We start from the raw sequence: 27,495 nt of genomic DNA on the forward strand, positions 1-27,495 counted from the left end.
ACCTAATACTCGGTTACTGAGAACTATATACAAAGGTATGAAAGAGAGGCAACTCGACTCGACTCGTATTCGTATCCGCAGTAGGTATTGACTCGCGATAATCGCAGAATGGCTTACGTTTTACACATGCTCAGCGTATTTCGCTTCACGTCCGGATTAAGACCCGGCTCGAGCGTAGATAACCCTACTTTAATCTGCGTAACAGCAGCTGCCTACCTGATTCTGATGGCTGGTGAAATTAACGCCTTCCTTTATACCTCAGACGGTGTGTACAGATTCGAAATATCGTACCAGTTTCTATGCTACGTGTACGTAGGAGGCACCCAGATCATATCGTGGTATAATCGACATTCGGTCATAGCCTTATGCCACCGATTGGCCAACCGGTTGCCGGAATTCATGGGAGATGCGGCCGCCATCGAGACCGAAACCACATTCAAGAAAATTGCTCGCAGCTTCGGTGTCGGGTACTGGATCACGATGGGGTTGTACGTATCGGCTCCTTGGATCAATTTCCTACTGCAGAAATTCAACTACCACGATCCGAAGTCCTACCCGATGCCATTCTGGTTCGCTGCCCTCGAGATCGACTCCATTCTAAAGTACTTGGCCATCAATGTTTTGCAGACGATTATGTGCACTATGGTGTTCGTCGTGTATTCGTGCTCGTTTAGTTTCATTATTTGCGTGTTGATTAATCTCAAGGCTCATTTGAAAGAGATTCGAAGAAGAACGAAGGAGCTTACTAGAAGCATGAAGCTACTACATGATGAAAAATTGAGAATGATCGTAAATGGTGCCAGTAAAGAGGAGTATCAACGGTATGAAAGCATTCTGGTCGATGAATTTGTGGAAATTATCAGATATAAACAAGTGTTATACGTGTAAGTATTGAGTCCTGTGCAGAGGCGTGCCAAATGGGAGACACCACCCCCCTCCCCCCCACTTCCTCTGACAGAAAAATTTAAGCGAAAAGTTGGGAATTTTGGAGGCAAATTGGGTGAGTTGGAAAAAGGTTGGAAAAAATTGTGCAAGCAGGAAAAATCAAAGAACTATCAAAAATCGTGGGTTTTTACTTCTTAAATTATACATTTTCAAAAGTTTTCACTGTCGTTTCGCTCGAGCCTGATCATTTTCCTTTTTCTTTTTTCGATCAAAATGAAAGAGTAGAAAAATTGACTTCTTACATCAAAAATAATGTTGCTTTACTTGAAATCCCCCCCCCCAAAAAAAAGGTCTCTCCAATGAATTTCAGTCAAAACTGCCAGAAAGTTACAACTTCTGCTGAATATATCAAAAAATGCCCTATTTTTCGCCGAAAAGAAACAATATCACTAATTTTTGGCCAAAATTGGTTGTTTTTGATAATATAAAAATAATTATGTACTGAAAAAAATGAAGAATCATTTTGAAATGTTGAAGCTATGAAATTCAACTTTTTGCACTGAGGCAAACTTGGATTTCATTGTGCAAATTTTACAAAAATTTTCAAGAATGAAAAATTAACTTCAGAAATTCTATAAACATAACCAAATCAATACCTACTACAGGGTTCCTGCAAATCCTGAAGTTTTTACTCGATATGATTTCAAATTATCAAATTCATTTATCCTTTTCCTGGCATTTTGAAAAACATTTCGTTAAAAAGGGCTCATTTGCCGATTTTTTTAGAACTTGAATTAACACACTTTTGAGAGCTTTTGCCACAGCTTTTCTCGGGCTCTTTACTCTTCATTTTCCTAATAAAAAAAACGTACTGTTCAAATTTTGAACAATTTTCCAAGTTTGAATCTGAAAAATAAACTCCTTGCATTATGAATTTTTTTTTACTGCTCAAAACACTAATTTTTGAAAATATTTGGCCTCGCGACACTCAAGTTCATTTGCTTTTCTTTTTAGAATTTCAACTTTTTTTTAAAAATCGTCATTGTAATTTTAAAATTTTGAAACAAAAATAATAAACTCCTTATAATTCTTTACATAAGAAAACATCGTTTTTATATCACTCGAAATACTAATTTTCGAGAGCTTTATTTTTTTCAATTTTCTATCAATTCTTTCCCATTTTTCAAAAGTTTGTTTATGTTGTAAAAAGTTTTTTATATTTTGGCGTTGAAACTTCTTATATTGAAAATGATTTTTTTTACCTCATGAATTGTAAATTTTCTGAAGCTTCGCTCGGGCAAAATAAAAATTGTTCTGTTTTTTTTTTTAATTTGATTTTCCAAGGCCAAAAGGCTAAAAAAAACACGAAAAAAACTCCAAATTTTTTCCAACCTTGCGATAAAATAATTCAAATTTTTTTGAAAATTAAAAATTATTCAATATTTTTGTTCCTAACTCCTTCCAAAATTTCTTCGAACCGCATCTGGCTAATTATTAGAATGGAGAAATACTTTAGAGGAGGGGGCCGGGTCTGGGTTAAAATATTGAGAAAATCTGGCGGGAAAGCTGGGAAAATTGCAGTTTCACCACCCCCTCTACCCCCCTCCCCCCAAAAAAAAACCACACATCACTTCGTCACGCTTCTGGAGCTGTGCGAAAATAATGTGAATAAGAGTGAAATGTGTAGTACCTGCGAGGTGAACCTTTTCCTGATGTGTTTCAGGTATGCCAAAGATGCTGCCGAATATTTAAGGTGGATATTTAACGCGGCTCTGGTCTGGTGTATCATGGAGATTGTGATGACTACTTATATGGCTACTCAGGTATGCAAAATGATTAGCTGGAGAGGGAAAAGGTATTTGTCTTGGGTTGGGGGTTTCAATTGTCCACTAGTGTAAAGTCAAAAGTGCGTTCTTGTGCTGATTTTATAGATTGATGCGGATGTTGTATTCAAAATGAAGATAATGTCAGTGGTTACCAACGTGACTGGGTCGTTTTTGCTGTTCTGTTATGTCGCTGAGACCATCAGCCATATTGTAATTGAGTATTTTAAAATGATGCATTTTGATTGCTTTAAATGAAGTGCTTGCTCGAACAGAAATGCCAGTTTGATTTTTTGATAAGTTGGAGGATGGATCCGAAATTATTTTTGGTCCTTGACTCGAACCCCAGACTTGACGATTTTCATTTTTTCTCGCTTTCTTTCGACATCATCTCATAATTTTTTCGCAAATCACACCCTTCAATTTTCCAACAAAAAAAATCCAAAGGCAACTCACCCTAATGCGGTTAAAATCTCGGTTTCTGAGATTTAAAGAGTGTTTCTAGCCTTACCTCGAAATTAAAAGTTGAGGTGATATTTCGTAAATTTTATCATTTTTTAACAGTTTTTTTTTCTCAATTTAACAATTTTTTGGACTTTTTTGCTACTTTTTTTCAATTTTAAATAATGAAATCTCTATTCGTTTGAACATACCTTACCTAATTTAATTTTTTCCAAACATTCAATTATTTTCTTTCAAGTTGGAAAAAATTTCCATTAATTTTGATCAATTCTTCGCAATTGAATGGACATTTTTAATTTTGTCAATTTTTTCCTCGGAATTATCGACAAGTTCTACGTAATTTTTGCGTTAAAAAATAATCTGGGGTCTGGGATGAGTTGAGGAGGGGGAAGGGAGATTGAAATTTCAAAAATATTTCAGGTGCATGATTCTCCTTTCGAGGCTAATAATCAACTCGGTAATGAAATTCTTGAAACTAAAGGAAATGAAAAGTGTACCGGTTTTTCAAATTTTTGGGTGCATTCAACCTCATCCCCTTCCCCTTTCGCTCTTGCCAAACATGATCTTTAATTATGCACATTTTATTACCATTTTTGAAAATGTTGAGGCACATGAATCCTCCCCATTGGATCTAAAGGTGATGAAAACTATTTCCTGAACTAAACGTGGCAAAAAATTTAAAAAATATATGAAAAATTTCGATTTTACAAATTTTGAGACATTTTTATCTTTTGTGCCCCCTTTCTTTACTCGATATGGGCTCCTCATAGGTATTTCAATTGTTTATTATTTTTCCAGATTATTCGTTTCATTTTATCAATGCAAAAAAAATTCTTTAAACCAAAATTGGGCCTCTAGAGAGTTACATGGCACTCAAAATTTTAGAAAATTCAGGTTTTTGAAAACGCTGATTCTAATTCTAAAACTAGTTTGACATCGAAATTGTGCACGTAAGCCACAGACTGAGAGGGAGCTCTGGGCCTAAAATTTCGAAAAATCCAAAATCAAAATTGAGCCCTTCAAATTCTAAGGGGGGGGGGGGAGGAGTTTGAGATCTGTGAGAGGAGGGAGAGTATTACCTAACTGGAGCCGAATAGATGATAATTTATCAAGTTACCGTATAATGTATGTAGATCAAAAGACCATACCCATTTGCTAATTACCTAAGGACAGAGTAATAAAAGGAGGCTACCAAATTCGTCATTCCCTGACTCACCAAAGTAGTAATCAACAACACTACGCGTTTGTGTTTCACTGATTTAATTAGTATGAATATAACCGAATTAGCCGAAGTTTAACACATTATCCGAATAATCACTCAAGTCGCGAGTCAAAACGATCACGAATCGAGTAGATTCAATTGAGGAGCGATATTCCAAAACGCCCTTAGTCCACTTTTTGAAATTTTACAGGAGAAGGAAAAAACGTGGTACGTAAGAGGTTACGTTACATTTGGCATTGGTGATTGTTCTGTTACCTACCCAAACACTTCCCTGGTGCTATGATTTAAACATTTTTACGTGATATGTTGATTAGTGCCTCTGAGCGTTCATGAAAGTGACCTATGTTGACAAAGGCCGTTTTGGAAAATTTTTTTCAAAATGTAAAGTGATTAATGTTTTAATAGCTATTTCTCAACTGTTCGTCGAGATTATTTTTTTTAAAGTTGTTTTTCATTTCATCGGGTGAAAGGGGTTTTTCAACTTTTCCGACAGATAGGTACGTAAAAATAGGGGTCAAATGGGTCAACTTCACCTATAAAAACTTTTTTTCATGTTTTGAATAAAAAAATCGCGTTTTTTTGCAAACTTTGAATTTTTTAAAATCGACTTTGCAACATGTTACCATGCCACTTTTTTAATATTATGTTGTTCAGCATAAAAAGTTGTGCATAATATATTTTTTTCAGAATTTTTGAGAGTCCGAACGATATGAAAACTATGTTTTGAAACTTTTTGAGCTAATTTTTTGTACAATATAAAGTGGCAACACCAGGCATCGTAGCCGGTCACTTTTATAGTGACTTAGGTCACTTTTATCACGAAATGTAACTTTTGGTAACTTTTTTCATCAAAAAATCACTATTGGTCACTTTTCTTCCAAAAAAAGTCACTTTTTTGTTGTTTTTTTTCGTTTTTTAAACAAAATTTTCATCCAAATTATCGTTTTTTTACTCATTTTCAAAGGATTTTATGACAATTTTCTTTATTAAACAATTTCAGAATTTTAAGAACACAAATTTTTACTTTTTGAAACATCAATTTTCGAAAGCTTTTGCCCTCGCTTCGCTCGGGTTTGTTTTCTTTTCTTTTTCAAAATAAAGAGATTTTTTTTAAAAATCAAGTTTTAAAGCCAAAAAATAAACTTCTTACAAAAAAACATGTTTTTTTGCCTCTCAAAATACAAATTTTCAAGAGCTTTCGCCCTTGATTAGGCCTATCTTTTTTCATTTTCAAAATCAACTTCCTTCAAAAAAACATCATTCGAATTCTAAAATTTTAAAAATAAAAAAATGAACTCCTCGTTCTTACATTTTTGTTTTTAAACGGATTTTCCGGTGGGGCCAGGCGGGAGAATAAAGTAATAATTTTTAGGTGAGATATTGAAAGTTTTTTTGCTTTTGTTTTTCGATTTTTTGCTCTCCTGAACGCTGGAATTTAAAAAAAAATGGTCACTTTTTTGGTCACTTTTTTCACTGATAAAAGTCACTAAAGTCACTTTTTTTAGAAAAATTTGGCTACGATGCCTGGGCAACACTGATTTTTAAGATATCACCAAAAAGCCTTTCAAAACCCTAACTATGAGAAAAAGTTCCATTTCGATAGGTATCGCGGTTATATTGAGTAATCCACTGATGAAATGGATGATATTTGAGGATCACTGAAACTGGCTACCTTTAAAAATGGGCTAGAGGGATGCGATTTGCACCATTGGTCATCCCTTCGGAAGGTCTTTCCACAAGAAAAATTTCAAAAAAATCGCCGAACCCCCTACCACTTCTTGGTCCAATTGACGTGGAATAGCCCTGCTCTTTAATTAAAACACATTTCCAACAATCATTGGATGAAGGCCGTTTTGGCGGGACTTTCATTTTTTAATTTTTTTAAAAATTGGCTTTTTAGATGGGATTCGCGCTGTATTTGGGTAGATTAGAAGTGTAGGTATGAAAGTCCATACATTATCCACCAGAAGGCGCCAAAAAACGCAATTCGAAAAAAATGGTCTTAAGTGTGTTTTGGAATATCGCTCCTCAATTATATACTGAAGTTGGAATTAGAACTCTGTACAAAGTACATCGTTCTTCACCCCCCGAAGGGAAAAGAGAGGAAACACAGCTAGTTACACTAGCAGTGTGGCCATATTCCTGCCTGTAACATATGCCCCTTCTGATCCTGTCACCAGCACTCCGAAGAGCACTGGAGACAAGAACAGAACAAGACACATGCACAAACCGGAACAAACCACACTCCTAACCCCCTGCCCCTTCTGTTTTTGGGTCTTTTGATCGTAGGAAATAAACGTTTTAGAAAAGAAATTTTGCCCACTGACAAACAAAATTTTTCCATAATTGGATATTTACAAATTTTCCTAACTTTTTTGGTATTCCCACAATTCGAACTTTCATAGACTTGTGACTCTATTCGGACTTTTTTGGATTATCGGAAAAATCTGTCAAATACAGCAAATTCGTTTGCACATAATAAACAATTACAAATATAAGATATGCATATTATAAAAAGATTAACAATCATCAAAAAATTCACATAGAGAAAGAATACATATACATATACATAGGAACATCATACAAATAGAAAAAGCTACATAATCTTTCCTTATGTCTTTACTTTACATAAGGTTGTAGAAAAATATTTCACAATGAACGTGATTAATAAATAACAATTATACAAAATTTACATGTCAAATCCGATTTTTTTGTTTTTTACAATAATTGTCAAAATCTTGTCACCGTTGACTTGGCCATTTACTAACGTCATAAACCATTTATCGTCGTCGTGGACCATTTATCGTCGTCGTAGACCATTTAATCGTCGTCGTGAACCATTTACTAACGTCGTAAACCATATGTTGTCGTCGTGAACCATTTACTAACGTCGAAAACCATATATCGTCGTCGCTGAATCATCATTTTTGGACTTCGTTGAGTTTTTATCATTTTCGTTGTTCGATAAAAAATTTTACAATTACCTTATGGGTACATGACATGATTTGAAAATGATGATAAAGATTATGCATGATGGATGCAGAAAAATAAAGTACACACACATAGTCATAAGAAATGAGATCGACACCTATGTTGTGATTTGTTGTTGTCTTTTAGGCTGATTGATTAAGTGCCAAATTGAAGAATTTGATCGAAGTTTTCTTCATATTGCTGCTGATTTTGGAAAAAATTCCTCGAATAATCAAAATACTATTTAGACAGCAGTTTATAGTGAACACTGTACCCTATTTTTGGCATGTTATAAGCCTCTTTTGTCGTGAGAATACCTATCTAATGCTGACGATCATGTAAATGAGACAAAAAGATGATGATAAATTAACGAATTGATTAATTAGTTGACATTTGTCAATAAAAATGAAAATGATGATAAAAATTCGACCTAGTAACGAATATTACGACAAGACATGAAAAGGACAATATGGACACAAGTAGATAAATGCACAATAAACATGAATATGGCACATAAGTAAATAATTTTCACGTTGTGATACATAAATAGATAAATAATTGAATAATTGATTTTTTTATCGAATTTTCTTGATAAAAATAAAAATAGACACTATCGTAGGTAGATGATAAATAAATGGAAAAGAAAAAAAATTTTTTGACTAAGTAATTAAGTAATGATTAAATTTCTATTCCCTACGTCAGCTTTTTGTGTGTCAATTTGCAATTGATCTTTTTCAATTTTGGGTTCACTCTAATTTTTCACCTAACTTTTCCCTATTCTAAAGCAATAATATTGGATTGGAAAATAGCAAAGTTTTGTATCTTGAATTCTTTGCATTTTTGATATGGTTATTTTTTCTAAAATAAGTCATCGAAAAATTGACCTAATTTCACTTTTGTGCTTGAACTCACTTTTTGATAATTAGATTTTTCAAATAAAAGATTTTTTCGTCGTCCTGTTTGGCTATTTTTGAAACATTCTTCAGAATGTGTGCCTTTTTTGCGATTTTTTGAAATTTGTAGATAAGACGATGAGAGAAATTTTGAAATTTTTTCAAATCATTTTTCTTTTCGAATATTTTCTTCTTTTTAATGATTCATCATAAAAAATCTTTGATGTTGATGTGAGTCAAGCTAGTGATATTTTGCTGTGAATGGAAAATCATTATACATGATAAAAATCAAATGGTGTTAATACCATGCAGTAAGAATAATGGTTAGGTAAAAATATACGTAAAAAGACAATTCGAACCCGAAATCGAAGATTAGTGACGAGGCGGCGGTAGAGGAGGGAAGTCTCGATCGAAGTACGTTGGGTCTCGAAGTTCGATTCGCATTAAACGAAGAAGTAGATTGAAGAAACCTCTCGGAAATGACAAGGTTTTATTTTCCCATTTGGGTTCGGTCCATCTCTTACGCGCTTCATTTACCGCTTTCGTGTAATAAACGTAGGTACCGTTGAAGTTATCGCCACCATTGCTCAAAATATCGTCGATTTTTTTATACGAATCCGTTTCTTCAGCCGAATGTCTCATTATAGGGAATACGATTAGTTCCTTGTTACCTTTTCGTTGTAACAAATCAATTAGGTATTTGAACTGCTTCTTGAATTCATCCGCTGGTACTTTATTTTGCGCTTCGAAATTACCGATAGACAACATGATGCTGTTTGGCAAACTGACGTATCACTCTAGCTCAGCAGCAAGATCTTCGATTTTTAGAAGTCTTTTCGAAAATGAGTCTGAGAAGTCGGTATGGATTCCTTGGGCTGTCAGCATTCCATAAACGTAACCGTCGCCGAGTAAACACGAATCCATGATGAACATTACGTTTTTTCCATTTTGAAAGTGCTTTGTTTGCACTAATCCGGTTCGAGCGTATCCGGTCAGTTTGAAAGGCTGGAGCGCTGAAGGTGGAAGATTGTAGATTTTGTAGAAGCCAGCATCCGTTTGGTTTTGGAATTGAATTTCGTGTTCCGTTCGTTCCACAGATTCTAGGAGTTTTTTGACGTTCTTTACAGGTGATTTTCGCGATGATCTATCGATGCGTTTTACATCTTTACGCGGTTTTTCGATCTTTCGCGGTTTTACGATTTTGCTGACCATTTTCGAAGCAGGTAAATCCTCCTTTTCATGCCCCTCATCGACTTCCATCTGCATATTTAAAGCTTGAAGCGTTTCCGCATGGGGTCGGCGCGGGGTAGGAATCGTCCTTGGATTTAGCCGTCTTCGAATTGGAGAAATTTTGAGGTTTTTGGGCGGAACGAAGTCTAAATCCAGAGCAGCATTACGCTTGAATGTCGGCGAATTTTCGTTAAAAATTGGAATTGCAATTATTGGGCGTTTGAGATTTGAAGCGATTTTTGGATCGATGATAATCGGCGTTACTGGTTGAATATCGATAATTTCTGGTTCTGGCAAGTTTACGCTTGGAGCTGGCACAGGTATTGGTTCGTCGACTGTGTGAGAAATCACCTCATCGATTGTGATGATTTCTGGATTTGTCACCATTTTAGGAGGTGATGGACACTCCTGACAATTTTCGTGCAGGTCCAATTTTATACCAGGGTATTGTTTAAGCAGTTTAGTTCGAAATTCTTGGTGCTTCCTCTCCACCGCCGCCGTCATTAGCTTCTCCTCCGATACTAGCCTCTTGGCCTCACGTTCACTGGTATGAGCTGTTGTTAGAGCATTTCGAAGGTTGTTCACCTCGTTCGTGAGAGATTCGATTTTGACTAAAGCTGCTGCATTCTCTGCTGCGGCAGACTCATCTGAGATGACGAATTTACTGATTCGAGGTTTTACTATTGTGCGGTGGTGTTCGAGGATGCTTTGGCCACAGGATAACCTTGCACAGGTTTTTACGTTTCGTCCCGTTGGGTCTAGGTCGTTGCCAAAATGACCTCTAAAACAATCCCTGTGATACAGGCAGCCGCATCCGGCCAAATATGCCAATTCGGTTGGTTTAGAAGATTCCGGTTCCTGGGCCATGTTGTTGTAGCAGCTAGCACACGTAAACGTAGAATACTGGAGCTTCATCCTGTAGTGACAAGTTGTAAGATGATTGATAATTATTGAACAATTTTGACACAAATTTTTTACGACGAATTGCACGCGGTTTACCGAACACGAGTGTATTAGACATAACGATGTTCCTATTTTGTGAATTTTTTGTTGATAAAATAAAATAAAAAAAATTTTTTATAAACGAGTGCGTAAATAAAATGCATTTTCATGCAAAATTTCTTGATTTGTGTTCAACAAGGATTGAATAAAAGAGTTGGACCGCGTTGATCTAGGAGGGATCCTATCTGGATAAAAATGCATTCCTTCTGTTGTAAAAACAATAGGGTCTGGAAACGGATATGGTTCATTTGGATCGTATCGATCATGTACAATGCACAGGTAAATGTATAATTTGTTGTGATGTTGGTTTGGACGATGAATATAAAAGTTTGAAAATATATGCGAAACAGATTTCCATCGATCCGATGATTCGTCGGTTTCGTTCCAACGTAGTTGATTTTCGAAAAAATCCGTTGATTTGCGTTTTTGTAATATCCTAGGCATGATCAACGCAGTCCAAACCTTTGATAGAAAAAAATAAAAAAAAATTTTGATGATAAATATGAATTAACCAAATACAGAAAATTATGACCAAAATAAAATAAAATAAAAGCACACTTTCTTCTAATGATCGCAAATTGATTCGCAAAACTGATGCCTTTTAGACAATAGAATCGAGATTCCAAAATCGAAACATCGAAATACGCGTCTGATTGTTGACAAAAATCAGGAATCGCGGAGGATCGAGAGAATTGTTACGAATTTGCTGTTGGACATAATTGAACGTATCAGGAATTGAATCTCGTTGATTTGGTCTATGTCGTCTCTGCATCATTCTTTCATATCTGTATTTGCAATACAGTACTTTTTGTTCATGCCACATGACTGTTTTGTAGTTTTCAAAATATGATGTATCATCATCTTCGTAAAATTCCAATTTCTGGCGATGATATATCAAAGGCATCTTGTTCAGTTGCGAATCAATTTTTCTCAATTTTTTAGTGCAGACTCCAACTGAAATTAAATGAAAGAAAAAATTGTGCGAAAAAAGATAAAATCATCTTCTGATTTTTTAAAAGAATAAAAGAAATGGTGAAACAACTTGAGCTAGACCTATTCGAAAATTTGACCTAATCATCATCCTCAAATTCGATCCTTACTATGCGATTGTTTCTGACTACAATCATGATTCGTGGAATTCTGATAGGATGCTGATGCAAAACTGACTGACTGGTCCCATAGATTGCATGTATCGTGCTAAAGCGATGAGGACGATCTCTGTTTATAGTTGTGAAATTAACCGTTATTCCGCCGGCTGATAATGTGACAGGTGGTCTGGGTCCATCTGGATTTTGTGCATCTAGGATGATGTTGTAATATAGATGACGCATAGTCAATAGATTGAATATTCGGTCATTTCTGCTCATAGTGAGAGTTGGGAAAAATTTCAGCCAGTCAGTTTTTGGATCAGTTTCTTCCTCCTCTTGAAATTTTAATTTGTTTTGATAGTAAGATAACTCTGGTCGTAGATAAGGAATGATATCGTATACTGGATCAATTTCGAATTCGGCAGGAAGAGACATGACTTTTGACTTACGTTGGTCTGGTGAATGAGATGATTTCTTGGATAGATTTCACTCGAATCGAAATTTTTTCACTGAAATGACAAAATTTTCACTAAATTTACTTTGAGTGATATTATCAATATCATAAAAGAAAGAAAAAGAAAAGAAGAATAAAAAAAATAAAAAAATTAATAAATTTAGTGAGACAGTAACTGAATAAAAAGATGAATTTTGTTTCATGAAGAATAAAAAAAAATAAAATAAATAAGAAAACCAAAGATGAATTTTTTGACCACGAATTGATGATTAGACCTATCGAATTGATTAGTTACGACGACGATTTCTTCGTGGTCTATGGAGAGCATGATAAGCCTCCAGATAGGCTTCCATTGGGTAATTTGATCTGAATGGTAATCGCTCAAAAGAATAGAGTCTGCCATTCATAGCTATAATTCTCCAACTTGGATCTTCTATCATCATCGGACGATGACGATAAATTAACCTGATTAAGCTCATCCATAAAAATACCCTAGCCATGTATAGCATTTCTTCGTCATTATTCGTAAAAATAATTAACTGAGGATGGAACTCCCACATACTATACGCCATTTTCGTAAGTCAAAATTCACCTATCTGAATAAGACACTATTTTAAAATTTTGATTCACGAAGTAAACATACACAATGATTGAAAATACTTGAGAAGCTTCTCAACTTACGTGATGGTATACGCTTTATATTTCAGCTGGAATCTTTACACTCGGTGAAATACCTCGAAAAATTGATGATTTCGCGATAATTTACGAAAAAATTTTGAAGAAATAGCGATTAATTACGCGGTTGTAATTTAATAATCAAGAAATGACGCGGAAAATAACGATTAGAAATAAATTCGCACGAAAAAAGCACACAAAATAATACACTTAAAGAGCAGAAAGAACAGACTGGCAGAAAAATTCGTGCTGTAATTCTTTTGCCAGGGAAAAACCACGAGTTCCCCTCTCCCTTCCGCACCGTCCGTTGTTGCATTCTTTGAAACGCAACTTGCAACGGTTTGAAACGCGTTTTGATGCGTGAGAGTACCAGAATCGACCCCCCCCTATACGCTTGACAAAAACTCTTCAGATTTGAAGCGTTCTCGTCGTTGTAGCGGAACAATAGAGTTACAACGATATACGGCCTTGAATTCGTTGGAACTTTTGCGTTGCATTGTTGTAAATTATGATGTTACGACGTGAAATATTTTTAGTTCGGAGTTAGGCGATATTTTACGATGGTACATTTTTGTGCATGAATAAAAATGCATGATTTACGAGGTTGAAAGTTGAATAAATTTTTTATGAATAAAATCGACATGTTTTTCGAAAAATAAATGCCCCACGATGTGAGAAATTTATTTTGATGTCGTTTTGGAGAATTTTTATGACGAATGCTTTCTTTTGGAATATTTTTTGATGAAAGCATTTCTATCTTTTTCGAATTCTTTTTTGAAACTATTTTGAGATTTTCTCCATTTATCATCAATTTTTCTATGACGTAATTCGCCAACTCCATCATGATTTACTTTCCAGTACCAAAGGCGATTATTGCGTTCAACAATGCCTTTGGTTCTGACATCGTACTCGAATGCAAATTTTGATGATTCTGTACGATTTTTGAACCATTTTTCGACACGTTCCAACACGCATGGTGGGATTTTGGGATCGATTCGTAATTGTAAAAGCATATCGAGCCATGTGGCGGAGGGAGGGAAAAATGAGTTGTAGGTAAACCAAAATCGCTCAATAAAATCATCTGACTCGTCACAAATACATCTAGCCAAAGTAGAAAATCGCTCATGTAAGGTGATTTTGGTTGAATTCAAGGTACTCAACGGATGTTTATTTTGATCAAATTTACGTTTTCGTCTGTAATCTTTTTTATCAATCGAGATTAATGAAGCTAGATCCTTAGATCCTTCTCCTTCAGTCCGAGTGATCCCCTGGGAGGAAACTCCACCTTGTTGTGGAGTCCCTTCATCCAATGCGTCATGTCGTCGACGAGAAGAAGTAGGTAAATTGGATCTAGAAACGTCTAGATTGATGCCAGATTCACGAAAATTTGAATCATAATTTCGAATTTTTGATTTGTACTCGATGACATTCAGATGTTTTAATTGAAGGTGCAAATAACAACATTTGCTAGACGATGGGAGATAGAAAATTGAGAGTAATTTTTCCATACCTGACACGAAAAATTACTAGTTTGTAACACGATTACACAGTAAGATAACACTAAGAACTACGACTGAACTGGACTATTCAAAGTATCGAAATGATTGTCAGAGAATTTACGACGTTGAGTGGTTTAAATTATCTAAAGTCATCGTCGCTTTCATCTGGTGATGAATATTCGTCATCAGTTTCATTTTCGACGTCTGAGTTATGATTTAATTTTTTGGAATTATCATCTTCCATGTCTGAATTCTCTGACTGATCATTTTTATCATTAAAATAATAGTTAAACATATTTTCAGCATATTCCAACTCGTTTTCTTTTTCATCGTCTGAAAAGTATCCAGAGTTGGATTGTGCCTCATTATTCACTATTTGCTGTTCTTCAGCGTTTCCAAGTTGGTAGTCATAATCAAAAATTGAGTCATATACCTCTGAATCGTAATCTGAGCCATCGTCAATTATGTATTCTACTGGTGTGAAATCTATGTCTTTTATTTCACTTTTAGGCTTGTAATTGCCATATGAAATTTGATTTGAGTCGAATACATCAGATACTTTAGGTTCATTTTTAGGCATTTTGAAATTTTTAAGTTGTTCAAAATTTCCAAACATGGAGTTGTAATTTTTTGGTTTTTCCTCCATGTTTTCTGATTGTGAATAAATTTTTTGAATACATGATATTTCATTCATCATTTCATTATCATCATCTGATTCTGAGGATTCAGTGATAAATTCGTTCAAAGCATCAAAAAGTAATTTGTTATCTTCATGATATGTAAAATTGCCAAAAATACTATTCAGAGGTTGACTATCATTTTTATCTTCGTTTGAGCAATCTTTCTTTTGAGTTTTACAGGTGTTTACGCCAGTAGGTGTAATTGGCTGTTTACGAGGTCTTCCTCTTCCTCTTTTGATAGGTTGCTCAGACGAGGTATTAGTAGGTAGGGGCTGCCCCTGCTGATTGGTGTTCGAATTTGGAAGTACACTAATTGATTGATCAGCAGGTGGCTGCACTGGTTTTGTTGGTTGTGGATCATGAGTTTCAGGTTTTTTATCACGATTTTCTGCTCGCTTATCGCGTTCAGCATTTTGTACTCTAGTTTTTAACACTTGAGCAGCTTTTTCAATGACAAATTCTCGAGGTTCTAATTCCACCTCTTGATCCACATCCAACTCCAGTTCTTTTTCATGAGTTGTTAGGTATTCATGAATTTTTTCTTCCATGGTTCGCTTATCAACTTTGGACTTTAACATTGCATCAGATTCCAGTTTTGTTTGTTGCGCTTTTGTTAAGAATAATGTCAATTGACGAATATTGACAAAACGTTCAAATTTGTTCTTATGAGTTGATTCGATAATATAACAATTGTGGGCAGGACGGCCTTTTACGATATAAGGTCCGCTTCTTTTGGCATATAATTTACCAGTAGTGCCCCTCTCAAAACTGGAATGTCTGTGCTCGGTTAAAAGCACCATATCGCCGTTTTCTAAAGGTGTTGGGTCGCCATGGAGTTTGTTGAATAAATATTCCTCCTTTATTCGACGAAGATGGCGTTTCTCACGTATGAAATTTTCAATTACTTGACGATTCGACATTTCGTCAATTTTTTGAATTTGCATTTCAGAAGTATACACTGCCTTTTTGGCTAAACCATCTGCAATGATGTTTGTATAATCAAATCGTCTTGCGAAGACGTGTAAAATTTCGCAATTTTCAAATTTAGACATTAAATTTAAAATTTCCTTGAAAAGTTCTTTGTGAGTAACTTCCTTGTTTCGAGAATTTTTCCATCCATTTTTCATCCATGTATGGACCGTTTGATTAATTGCTTTTACAGCATAATTCGAATCAGTGTACAATTTTAATTTTTTTACACCATTGTAAAGCATAATTTGTAATCCTACACCGATTGTGATTAATTCTGCCAAATTGTTGGAATTTCTAAACAATGGATGGGAAATTCATTCTGAAACATTGTGATTGCCTTCAGGTTTTATACAAATTCCTATTCCGGCAATCGCATTGTCATCGCCATTTCTCGAGCAGGCGCCGTCCGCTGTTATACGAACATGGCCATCTCGATCAGGAGTAAAATCATTCTTATTTAATTTATTTTCAAGCAGGTATTTAGAAGTCACCGATTTAAACTCGTTTTGTGCAGCATTTTCGATCAGTTGTTTTAAACCTTGTTTGAAATCAAAAGTTTGATCAGGAGTTGCAAATCCTTGCGCTAATTCGTCAATAATTCCCCAAGCTTCATTTGGTTTGAAACCATCGTCAGTTGGGGTATTATTTATTTCTTGCTCAATATCTTCAATGTGCCTATACCATCCATGGTGGTCTCGTTTCAGATCGAATGAAGTATTAATTTTGATTCGTAGTTTATCACCAATTATTCGCATTGTTCTCTCAACGAGTGACGACATAGGATTATAGGGTGTTGTATGACCGATTTTTATTCCATAAGAACGTAATAAAATGCACCACTTATTGCTAATAAATTGTGAAGCATTATCGGTTATTACTTTTTCTACCTTAAATCCACGATTTTTGATGTCATCTAAAACTGATTCCATTGCTTTGCAAATAGAATTAGTTTTTATGTTGAACAATGTTCGTAACCAGACCTTTTTTGTGAAGACATCTTTTGTTACTAACAAATATTTTGGATGGCCTTTGCGAGATGCCACTGGTCCAAAAATGTCTACTGAAAGTACACTACCTATGGCGAATGATTCGATCTGAGCGTACTCCATTACCTTTCTCATTACATAATTTTTGTTCATCTTACATATAATGCACGATGAAGTGATTTCACGAATGTAAGACAAGGCATTTGGTCTGAAATAGTGACGTTTAAATATCATTTCGAGTTTGGCAGTACCAATATGACCATATAAGACATGAAGATAATCGATGGTATCACGAAATAATGACGCAGGTAGCACAGGTACTTTATGAATTTCATCATATGAACGATACAAAACTTCATTGTTATTTTGATCAGAAATTAAACAATATTGACGTTTTTTCGAGTTTTGGCTTTTTATTGCCTGTTTTTCTGAAGGTTGATGATTTGCTTTAAGAGCTTTTACAATTTTTTTACAAAAATCATCTTCAGCTTGTTCAGCATGAATTTCAGCAAGTAACCTGAGGTGTTGTTGAGCATGCACTTCGGTGAATTCTACTTCTAGTGGTGGGATTTGAGTCCACTCCACTGTATTAAGACATAGTTCTAGTTTTTGGGGTTCGAAATCCGGATCGGGTTTGTAATAATCCGGCATTTCTCCACCTATTGATCCGATTGTCAATTCCGGCGCTTGAACATTGAAAAGCTTTTTACTTTTGCTTTTTATGTCATAATGGATATCAAAACCACTGAGTTCTGTTATCCATGCTGCAGCCTTTCTATGCGTTTGAGTGAGAGTCTTGAATTTATCTACGATGGATTTTAGATCTGATCGAACGTGAATTTTTCGACCCATTAACCACATGGTTAATGAGTGCATAATTTTTACAAGAGTCATCATCTCTTTATCGTAAATTGTGAATAATTTTTGATGACTTTTCAACGCATAGCTAGCATACATTACGATTACTTCCTCACCTTCGATTACTTGGTAGAGGACAGCGTTCATGGCGTCGGGAGAGACAAACGTGTTCAAGTAAAGATCTTCATTCTCTTTGGGAGGCATTAATTTAAAATTTTTCAAATATTCTGCCTTCAATCTGGCAAATGCATCATCGTGTTTTTGTTCCCAAAGAAAATCTTTATCTTTTTTCGCAAGTTTGTAAAATGGTGCGAGTATTTGTTGATACTCTGGAATGAATCGTTGATACAGACCAGTTAAACCAATCAACCGTAGCACTTCTGTCATGTTGCTTAAAATGAATTTACCATTTTTAGTATGTTTTTTCTCGAATTCCAAAAATTTTTCAATTTTTCGTGATTGTTTAGCAATCGTGCCTTTTTCGATTAAAAACCCTAAATAATCAGTCCTTTCGATAAATAAAAATGTTTTTGTGGCATTGAGAGTAAGACCTGCATCTCAAATACGTTCGTAAGCCTTAAAAAGACGCTCTCTAAGTTGGTCAAAAGTTTTACCAGCAACCTTTACGTCATCTACAAATTTGTGAATTCCTTCTAGATCTCTGAAAACTTCATTGATCATATGAATAAATTCTGCACTTGCGGTTTTTACACCATAAGGCATTCTCAAAAATTCATATACTTGGCCATCAAGTTGGAAAGAAGTAAATTTGCAAGATTCTTCATCTAGAACCAACTGCCAAAATCCAGCAGTAAAATCTAAGGTGCAGAAGAACTCGTCATCTCCACCGTCGAAAATTATGCTTTCAATTGGAGGTGGCTCTGTCATGACATTTTGAAGAAAAACGTTCAATTCACAAGCATCTAAACAAATTCTGAGGTCACCTGATTTTTTTACTACTGGTTGCATGGTGTTGATGTAAGGCGATTTTGAAGGTCTAACCATTTTACATTTTATCATCCATTTTAAATTTTGCCTAATTTGGTCCATAAGTCTTTTTGGAGGACGGTATTTTTCCCCCACCCACTGTTTTAAATGATCATCACCGGGTTTAAAATTGAATTTTACTTTTTCACCCTTATATTGACCTGGGTACTTACTATGGATTGGAGCAAAAATAGCAAACTGTTTGTACGTTTCATCAGCAGTTTCCTGCGTAATTTTGCCCTTTTCAGCCAAAATGTTCAGATTTTTACGTAAATTTTTTAAATAAATTTCAGCATGGTTATCCATTTCGACATCGATGTGCATATTGGTGGTATTTGCGGTATACTGGGCTGTATCGTACACGATTTCGTTTTCATATGCCTCAACATGATGACATTGAAAAATACGCATAGCACCTTGAAAAGTAGATGGATCTAAAAATTTCAGAGTTCTACGCTTTTTGGCGTTCGGTTGACAAAAAGCGTATCCTCCGTTAAATATATTTTGAATATTTAATACTATCATAGATAAACGACCAATTATCGCGGTATGGTGGGGAGTATCAATAACGTAAAAAGGTATTCTTAATCTAATATCGTCAAAGAATAAACTGACTAAGACCATACATGACATGGAATCTTCAATTTTTCCATTTGCCATTCTTAGCTTTACAGGGCGATTTAATAAAATATATTTTATGGCTTCTGGATGATTTTTTGTTAAATACGATACAGTGGATTTAGCCAAAACGTTCGGTAATGCGCCTGTGTCAAGTAAAACTGCCAATTGTTCGTTAATGGCTTCTGTTTGTTTACCAATTCCCAATGCAACAACATGAGATTGATCTTTTTCAGTTGTTATTGGATCAGGAATTTGTGATCTTTCTAAATTGGTCATGTCATGTTCTTTGACGATATTTGTAAAATCGATATTATCAATAAAATTTAATGGATAAATACCACGATGTTTTGGAGTTGACGGAGGTTCATCTTTGTTTTCAAAAAATCCAGTTGGACAAAAATTTTCCTGAAATTCTGATAATTCTTTTTCATCTTTTTTTAGGATCTTTTCTGACAAATTCACCCTCTTGTTCTTTAGGTTTTTTCGGTTCAAAAAGACCTTTTCTATCGATTCCATCCCCTTTTTTCAAAACATGAATTTTTTTCTGATTATCGTTTTCAGAATTTTTTACATCTTTGATAGATGATTCAGTTTTTTCTTTGTTAGGACCACTGTCGTTTGTGGTGGGGGTGAAAGAATTTTCTTTTTTAATGGGTTTGTAATTTTCTGAATCTGATTTTTTAGCTAAATTTTTCATACGATTAGTTGTTTTTTCGTGATATTCAGCAATTCTTTTTAAGATTTTTTCGTTGTGCATTTGAGCCTCCGTCATCTCCTTGTTTAGTGCATTCACCACCTCCTTGTAGGTAACGATACGCGGAAAGTACTTTTTACAATTGATTGAATAATGAAATTTTTCTTCAATAGCGATTAGATCGCGGTTTTCATCAATCATTGGCCTTTCATATTCTTTACCTTGACTAAAAGCTTTTTCAGTAGCACAATAAACAAACGATGGGGATTTCCATAGCGATATTCGAGGATCTTTTGTAAAATATGCAAGCATTTTGCGATGAGCCGCATGACGTGACAAAGAAACACCTTTTTCGCCTACACATTTTGGTTTTACGAATGGTGGTAAAATTATGATATGTTTTGCACCTAGACTGCATAATAAATCTAAAATTTTCATAACATCATTTTTTATGACTTCGTAAGGTTTAGTACCATGGTTGTATTCAATTTGAGATAGACCTACGACAAATCTGTCTTTTTCGAATTTTGTTTCTTTTAAAATTGAATATAAACGGGGGAGAGAAATTTGGTCACGCAGGTATGGTGGCATCTCTGCGTGAGTCCCTAATTCGTGTCTCTGAGCCACGAATGCAAGACCGTCACCAATAAAGACATATTCAGAAAATTGGGACAATAAATTTGGGCCTGGTGACGACTCGCTAGGTTTAGGCCCTTTGCCTAGCGTTTGTCGTTTCCCTTCTCCGTTTCGGTGGGAGGAGGGGGAGGAGGTGGATCGGCAGTATCATCAGTATTATTATTATCATTACAAGAATTATCATCGTTACCTGTATCGACTTTGTTGATATCGTTGAAAAATTTCTTCGCATCATTCTTGAATCCTTTGCCAGCCATACCTCCCTTGTTGGTTTGTAGATCGCGGTTGTCCTTTTTATAGTTGTCATGGAATCTTATTTTTTTGACATTCGAATCTCTACGCACCTTCGATAATCGATTAATATACGCGGTTAATTCGACTAGATTATTGATTCCTGGATCGACTCCATCAGGCAAGACAGTATTAGGAATTTTCGATAAAATGTTTGAAATAATCATGGTATCAGTCAAAATTTCCATATTTTTCATGGATGAAATCCATTTTTCAAAGATCATGGACATACTACGTGTGTCTTTTGCGATTTGCAGATGATCCCTGAAGAATGCCAGAGCTTCTTGTTGAATTTCTAGCGACCAAAATTCGTCAAAGAAAAATTCTTTCATTTTATCAAATTCGTCAACATCTGATTTTGAGTCGATCCAATGTTTACTATTGGACACGTTGATAAGACCACGAAAGATGAGACATTTTTGCGATTCGTGTATGTTGATGGTTGCTGTGTAGCTTTCAAAGCGACCAACAAAATGATGAGGAAAATACTTGTTTGAATTATCGAAATTTATACCAAATTTTTCCAACGAAGACGGTTCGATAGTAATTGTCTTTTTATTATTGACACCATGACCACCAGTGCAACGAATTCCTTGATTTAGCTTTTCAGTATTTGCTTTACACTGATTTGTTAGAGCTTGAATCGTGTTTATCATCTCACCGGTGCATTCCACAGCTTGAGAGATGTGATTATCGACTTTCGTGTTTAAATTTGCGATATTTTGATTGGTCAATTCACGAAATCCAGCCAATGCGGTGGCATTTGCTTCATCAGCTTGCTCCAAAGTTCTCACCTCGTTGGTGACATGTTGATTCAAATTAGTAATATCATCCGTGTTTTTTATGGCTGTTTGGAGTAACTGTTGATGAAGAGCTTTAAGACGTTCTATGCCTTCATTGTGATCGAGCACAGTAGGAATTAAGCCGGTGGTGATGAAATCGTTGCTCATCTTGATTTGATCTTGTACCTCTCTGTGATTATTTTCCACTCGACGATGAATATAATCATTATGGGTGTTTTGGGCAACTTGATAGTCTTGCATAGCAACACCAACTGCAGCAATTGCGTTACTGTTATTCGTCACAGTTTCACCCATCGTCACAGAAAGTTGACTCAATCGTTGGATCGCAGCATTATGATTAGCAATATCATTGGTATTTTGTCGAATACCAGCTTCAGCTTCGTCAGCACGAGCGCCTAGTGCATTTTTGTAATATTGCACATATTGTTTATTTTTACGTAGCACATCTTTTATGTCGAAATTATCAGCCTCTGGAATTATCGGTTCATCAGGCACTGGACCAAATTGCGGAAAACGATTTTCGTGATTTTGAGCCATATTCGGTGGACTAAATTCGGCACTAGAATCACTGATAAATCTTGGCAAAGTTACCTGATTAATATTCGTTCGATTAAAATCGTAGGAGTCCCAGATAAACGATGGAGCTGAGAATTGAGGTAGTGGCTTTGGCACAGGATTGATCGGCGTGAAGATTCGTTGAGGTTTGATGTCACGTTGCAATCCTGATGATGATGGCTTCGGTGTTGAAGTATTAAAGACGAACGGTTGACTCGCGGATGATACCGGATTCGCGATTGATTTTTTACACACGGATTTTTTCGAATTTAATCGGCGTTGTTTATTCGCTAAACTGTCACGAGTTTGAGCCGCGGTACGTTTACGAACTCGATAGGGGCGGGGAATGACGAAATCTTCTTCACTACTAGACATAAAAATCAATTTGCGAGAAGAAACGACAATTTTCCACTAAAAATCACAAGTTCAAAAAAGCACAACAATAAAGCAAGCACTCGACAGAACGATCAAATACATAGTGACTGAAACTTATTGCAACGAGTTCAGAAATGTTCATAAAAAGATAACAGCCACTTTTGGTCGGATGTTTTAACCTTGAACCGAACTATTCACTAGCACTAGGTACTACCTTGTTTGATCGTGAAAACTAGGCACTAGCAGACACGATGCACGATGAATTTTGAACAAAAATTCACGAAGCGACTAGAATTTTTTGTTCACAGGTTCAAGAATTTTCCCTTAAACTAAACACATTCGACTTTTGTAATAAATACATGATTTTTATACACGAAAATGATTACAAAATTGACTAGAAAATACACATGTGGGGGAAATTTTTACAATGCAAATATATGCATGCACTAGGTACCTGTTCACACTCACACAAAATACAAAATTTCAGTCACACATGCCCTTAAAACCGAATTTTCGGGCGCCAAATGTGAGAGGAGGGAGAGTATTACCTAACTGGAGCCGAATAGATGATAATTTATCAAGTTACTGTATAATGTAGATCAAAAGACCATACCCATTTGCTAATTACCTAAGGACAGAGTAATAAAAGGAGGCTACCAAATTCGTCATTCCCTGACTCACCAAAGTAGTAATCAACAACACTACGCGTTTGTGTTTCACTGATTTAATTAGTATGAATATAACCGAATTAGCCGAAGTTTAACACATTATCCGAATAATCACTCAAGTCGCGAGTCAAAACGATCACGAATCGAGTAGATTCAATTATATACTGAAGTTGGAATTAGAACTCTGTACAAAGTACATCGTTCTTCACCCCCCGAAGGGAAAAGAGAGGAAACACAGCTAGTTACACTAGCAGTGTGGCCATATTCCTGCCTGTAACAGATCCAAAAATTTTGAAGTCAGCCCATTCCCAAAATCGAAATTAAACTACCTTTCAGCTCTAGAAGGGGGCTTGAGGTACAAAGTTTTAAAAAATGCTTTTAGGAGTACCTATACTGACTTGAAAATTTTTGATGGCTCTGATTCTAATTCTGAAATCAGTTCTAACTTCGTCCCCAAGGATAAAAATGGTAAGAAATAATACAAAACTAAATTTTTTTATAAATTTAAAACAAAATTTCATGTTTTCTTTTTTTTGCAAACTTAAGTTGATTTTCTTTTTTCTATCAAGAGACCAGACGATGAAAAAAAAATGATTGTTTACAACGCATACGCCATGATAAAAATTTTTAGAAATCAGAAAATTTTAGATTTGAAACTTTTTTAAAAGCATAGAAGATCTGAGAAAACCAGTTTTTAACAAATGAAGATTTTAAACATAATTTCGTTCAAAACATAACGTTTGTTACGACTTAACGTTTTGAACATGATTTGATCCAAAAATCCAAAATTGAAGGTTAGAAATTTGGAAAAGCGCATACATGAATATTGAATTTTTAGCTTTCAAAAGCGGTGGTTGTAATAATTCTCAATTCAGTTTCACCCCAAATTCAAAAAATGAGCTTCTCCTCTCCAGAGCTCCAAACAAGAACATTTGTACTCGAAATCTCAAAAAATTCAACATTGGAATTGAAATAAGGTTAGGTACAGATTTTTAAATATGCCTAATTCTGGTTTTGAAATACGTTTCGCTATAAAATAATAAATTATTACATTTTTTTGGAATTTTCGTTCCCATTTTCCCTCATTTTCTGGGGTCTCAATTTTGATTTTGGGGGTCAAAATATAGGGTTTAAAATTTACATTCAGCACCTTCAAAACCTCGTAATCCGATACTCGTGTAATTTTTTCGAGATGACCAGAAATTGTTTTCATTTTTTCCTCCTCTCTTTAAGGGACAATATTTTTCAAAAGTACTCAAAAAAAATCAAAATTTCAGAAAATTCCATCTGAAAGTAGGTACCTACTCGGTATGTATATTTACCTACATATCCAATGAGGGAATTACCCATTCAGAAATGTAATTCTACCACGTCATTTTTTTCTTAAGGGTTTGAATTTTCGAGTAATGAGACCATTTCCTCCAAAATCTCAATCTAGCACAATGATATGCTCCCTTCCACAGCTCTTTTCGGGGTGAAAATTATTCTTCGAGGTTCACTTTTCTTTAATAATTAATTTCAGATTTTAAAAAATGAACATGTCATGGCGATAAACTGTTTCAAAATGAATTAAATACCGATTTTTCAAGATTTTTACCTTGAAAAAGTTCTCAGTGACATAAAATTCTACTCTTCAAAAAAAAAAAAAAAAAAAATATGGGGATCACGTGAATTTATTATTTGCAGATTTTTGTTTTTCAGGGTCAGTGAAATCGATACCCTACGATGCGATGACAAGATGATGTGTAAAAATAATTACAATATTGATTTGAAATATTTTTGAAGAGAAGTTTGCCCCCTTCCTCCTCCCCGTTTCCCTTCCATTTTTTTCAAACCTTCATACTTGGAATTTTTTAGTGAAAAAAAATCCTTGAATTGTGCGAATTTCTATTATTTTTAAATTTTTTTGGGCAAATGAACTTTTTCAAATGGGCTTCAATAAAGTAAGGTCTGAATCATTTACAATTTTCACCTCACACATTTTCAGGTTTCAAGTCAAAAAAGTTAACGAGATCACAATTTACTCGTGAATGAATTTTTTTCTATTTTGGCTTCAATTTTGGAGACCTCAGCCCTGCTCCTTAAGGCTGCATCGAATCCAAAAAGTTAATAATACCAGAATTACCATATTACCTAATGATGATTTTTACGGGGAGGGGGGGGGGGGGGTTCGGCCTCAATTTTGAAGTTTCACCCCCTTCCCCCTCTTCGACATTCCATATAATGTAGATTGATGAAAACCATTGTAATGAAGCTGGTATAAGTTTGTGGAGTAAAAGAACGACAAATTTTCAGGGTCTCATTTATTTTCCAGTCAAATTAAACCAATGAGGTGTTTTTAAGCAAAATTTGTTGCAATTCTAATGTCATGAAAATTGATGAAATTTCCCGTAAATTTTTTAAAAAATTGCTGGAATTGTCCAAATTATTGACAAAATATCCTGAACAGTAGAAGAACTGTTTATTATGGATAAAAGATTGGAAACAAAGAATGAAACTTTCAATGTTTGTTTTCCCACTTCCCTCTTCTCAAAAGCAATGTAAAAACTGGCATTTCTGATTCACAATGATGGCATCGAGCTTTAATGCAAAGTATTTTGATCAACGAAGTTGATCTTCGTGAATGGCTCAGTTCCTAAAAAAGATCAAATTTTTATTGCAGAATGAAAACTGCATGGAGTACTTTTACGATATACCCTGGTACTTGGATTTCATCAAGATTCGTAAATTGTTATCGATGATGCTATTACAAAGTCAACGAATGATCGAGATCAAACCTTTCAAAATGTACACGATGAATTTGATCTTGTTTTCGAAATCATTGAAAGTGATATATTCGTTATTGAATTTTTTACTCTTAGTTCAACGCGAGTAAATTTAATTACCATTTATTACGAGTAACTAGTCTGTATAAAGTGTTATAATTAGAAACACGATAATAATGACATTTAAAAACGAAAAAAAATCGAAAGGTTGTATTTTTTTATTACCCCCCCCCCCCCCACATAAATCAATTAGTGTGACCTGGAGAGCTGACACAAAAAATTAAATTCACTCAAAAAATGGTACCTATATTACAATTGAACTTCTTGATGGAGGAAAAGTGTGAAAAGGGGTTGAGGACACCTCTCACACTCACAGGCATATTAATTAAGAATACCTTCGAAACCGTTACTCGATTTTTTTCCAAGTTGAAAAGTTTTAATTGGACAGCTTAGCTACGTTTAAGACAGACCTATCATTTGCTTTTCGAAGAAAATTACCAAAGTGTGATGTTTTCTTGGCATTTTAAAAACAATACACTAATTTATGTTGCTAATTAGATACTTGCGAAGTTTTTCAACTTCTCGTAGCACCTTAGAGAAGTCTAAATTGACACATCCAATTATCTAAAAAACTATTTGACACTTTGAAAATAGTCTGACCTGTGACCATTTAACATAAGGACTAAGGAACGTACCAATCGGTCATTTCTATGGATCATTCGATAAACATACATGTATAGAAAAGTCGCCTCCATGCAGGCGACTAAAATGTCGCTAATTCGTAAAATACTCGAGGGTAAAATCGTGGATTTATTCTTATTCTTATTTCTGCTCTCCGGCGGTATCATCGAGAACGAAAAATACCGAAAATTGGAATCGCTGTACTCGGTCTTCATCACCTCGGTGACCTGTATCGAAATGCTAGGATGCTCGGTCGGGTTCACGAATGCGGGCGAATTGGCCCATCGAGTCGAAATCCTAATCCAGGTATCGGCTCACGTCTATTTCTTATCATTGCACTGGATCGTAAAAGCTCACAAGAAATCACTGCTGATTTGCGTCAAACATCTACGAGGAGATGCTCACGATATGGGCGAACAGGCTGCTCAGCTGACCGAGGTGCTATTTCGTAAAATTCTCGTCGTCGTGCTGTCTATTTTCATCCTGTTCCTGAGTCTGATCGCGTTCACTTCGATTTTCATACCTTTAGTGACGGATTTCGATTTCAAAGATAAGTATATCTACGTGATGCCTTTCTGGTTCACGTGCACCGATTCTGGCGAGAGTTATTTTCCCATCGAACGACTTTGCTGGACTATCGACAGTTATTTCAAGTATTTCGCGATGAATTCGTTGGAAATCGCGTTGTTCTCGGTCGAGGCTTTCGTGTATATTACCACG

The 27,495-nt window shown here is 35.2% G+C and overlaps 2 protein-coding genes across 2 annotated transcripts; one reads left to right on the forward strand and one right to left on the reverse strand.

Annotated features, from left to right (window-relative positions):
• Positions 1–104: 104 nt before the first annotated feature.
• LOC135848927 (uncharacterized) lies at positions 105–26,311 on the forward strand. Its single transcript, XM_065369023.1, has 4 exons — positions 105–884; positions 2,609–2,708; positions 2,817–2,921; positions 25,992–26,311. Exons 1-4 carry the CDS (start codon positions 109–111, stop codon positions 26,202–26,204), a joined length of 1,194 nt encoding a protein of 397 aa, XP_065225095.1. The 5' UTR covers positions 105–108; the 3' UTR covers positions 26,205–26,311.
• Positions 6,246–21,234, reverse strand: LOC135846995 (uncharacterized). The gene is made up of 2 exons (XM_065366371.1): positions 20,828–21,234; positions 6,246–10,401 (listed from the first exon to the last, which is right to left on the reverse strand). The coding sequence occupies exon 2, from the start codon at positions 10,398–10,400 to the stop codon at positions 9,048–9,050; it is 1,353 nt and encodes a 450-aa protein (XP_065222443.1). The 5' UTR covers position 10,401; positions 20,828–21,234; the 3' UTR covers positions 6,246–9,047.
• Positions 26,312–27,495: the final 1,184 nt, after the last annotated feature.

The sequence above is a fragment of the Planococcus citri genome, chromosome 5, assembly GCF_950023065.1.
Source record: "Planococcus citri chromosome 5, ihPlaCitr1.1, whole genome shotgun sequence".
In the NCBI taxonomy this organism is placed as follows: Eukaryota; Metazoa; Arthropoda; class Insecta; order Hemiptera; family Pseudococcidae; genus Planococcus; species Planococcus citri.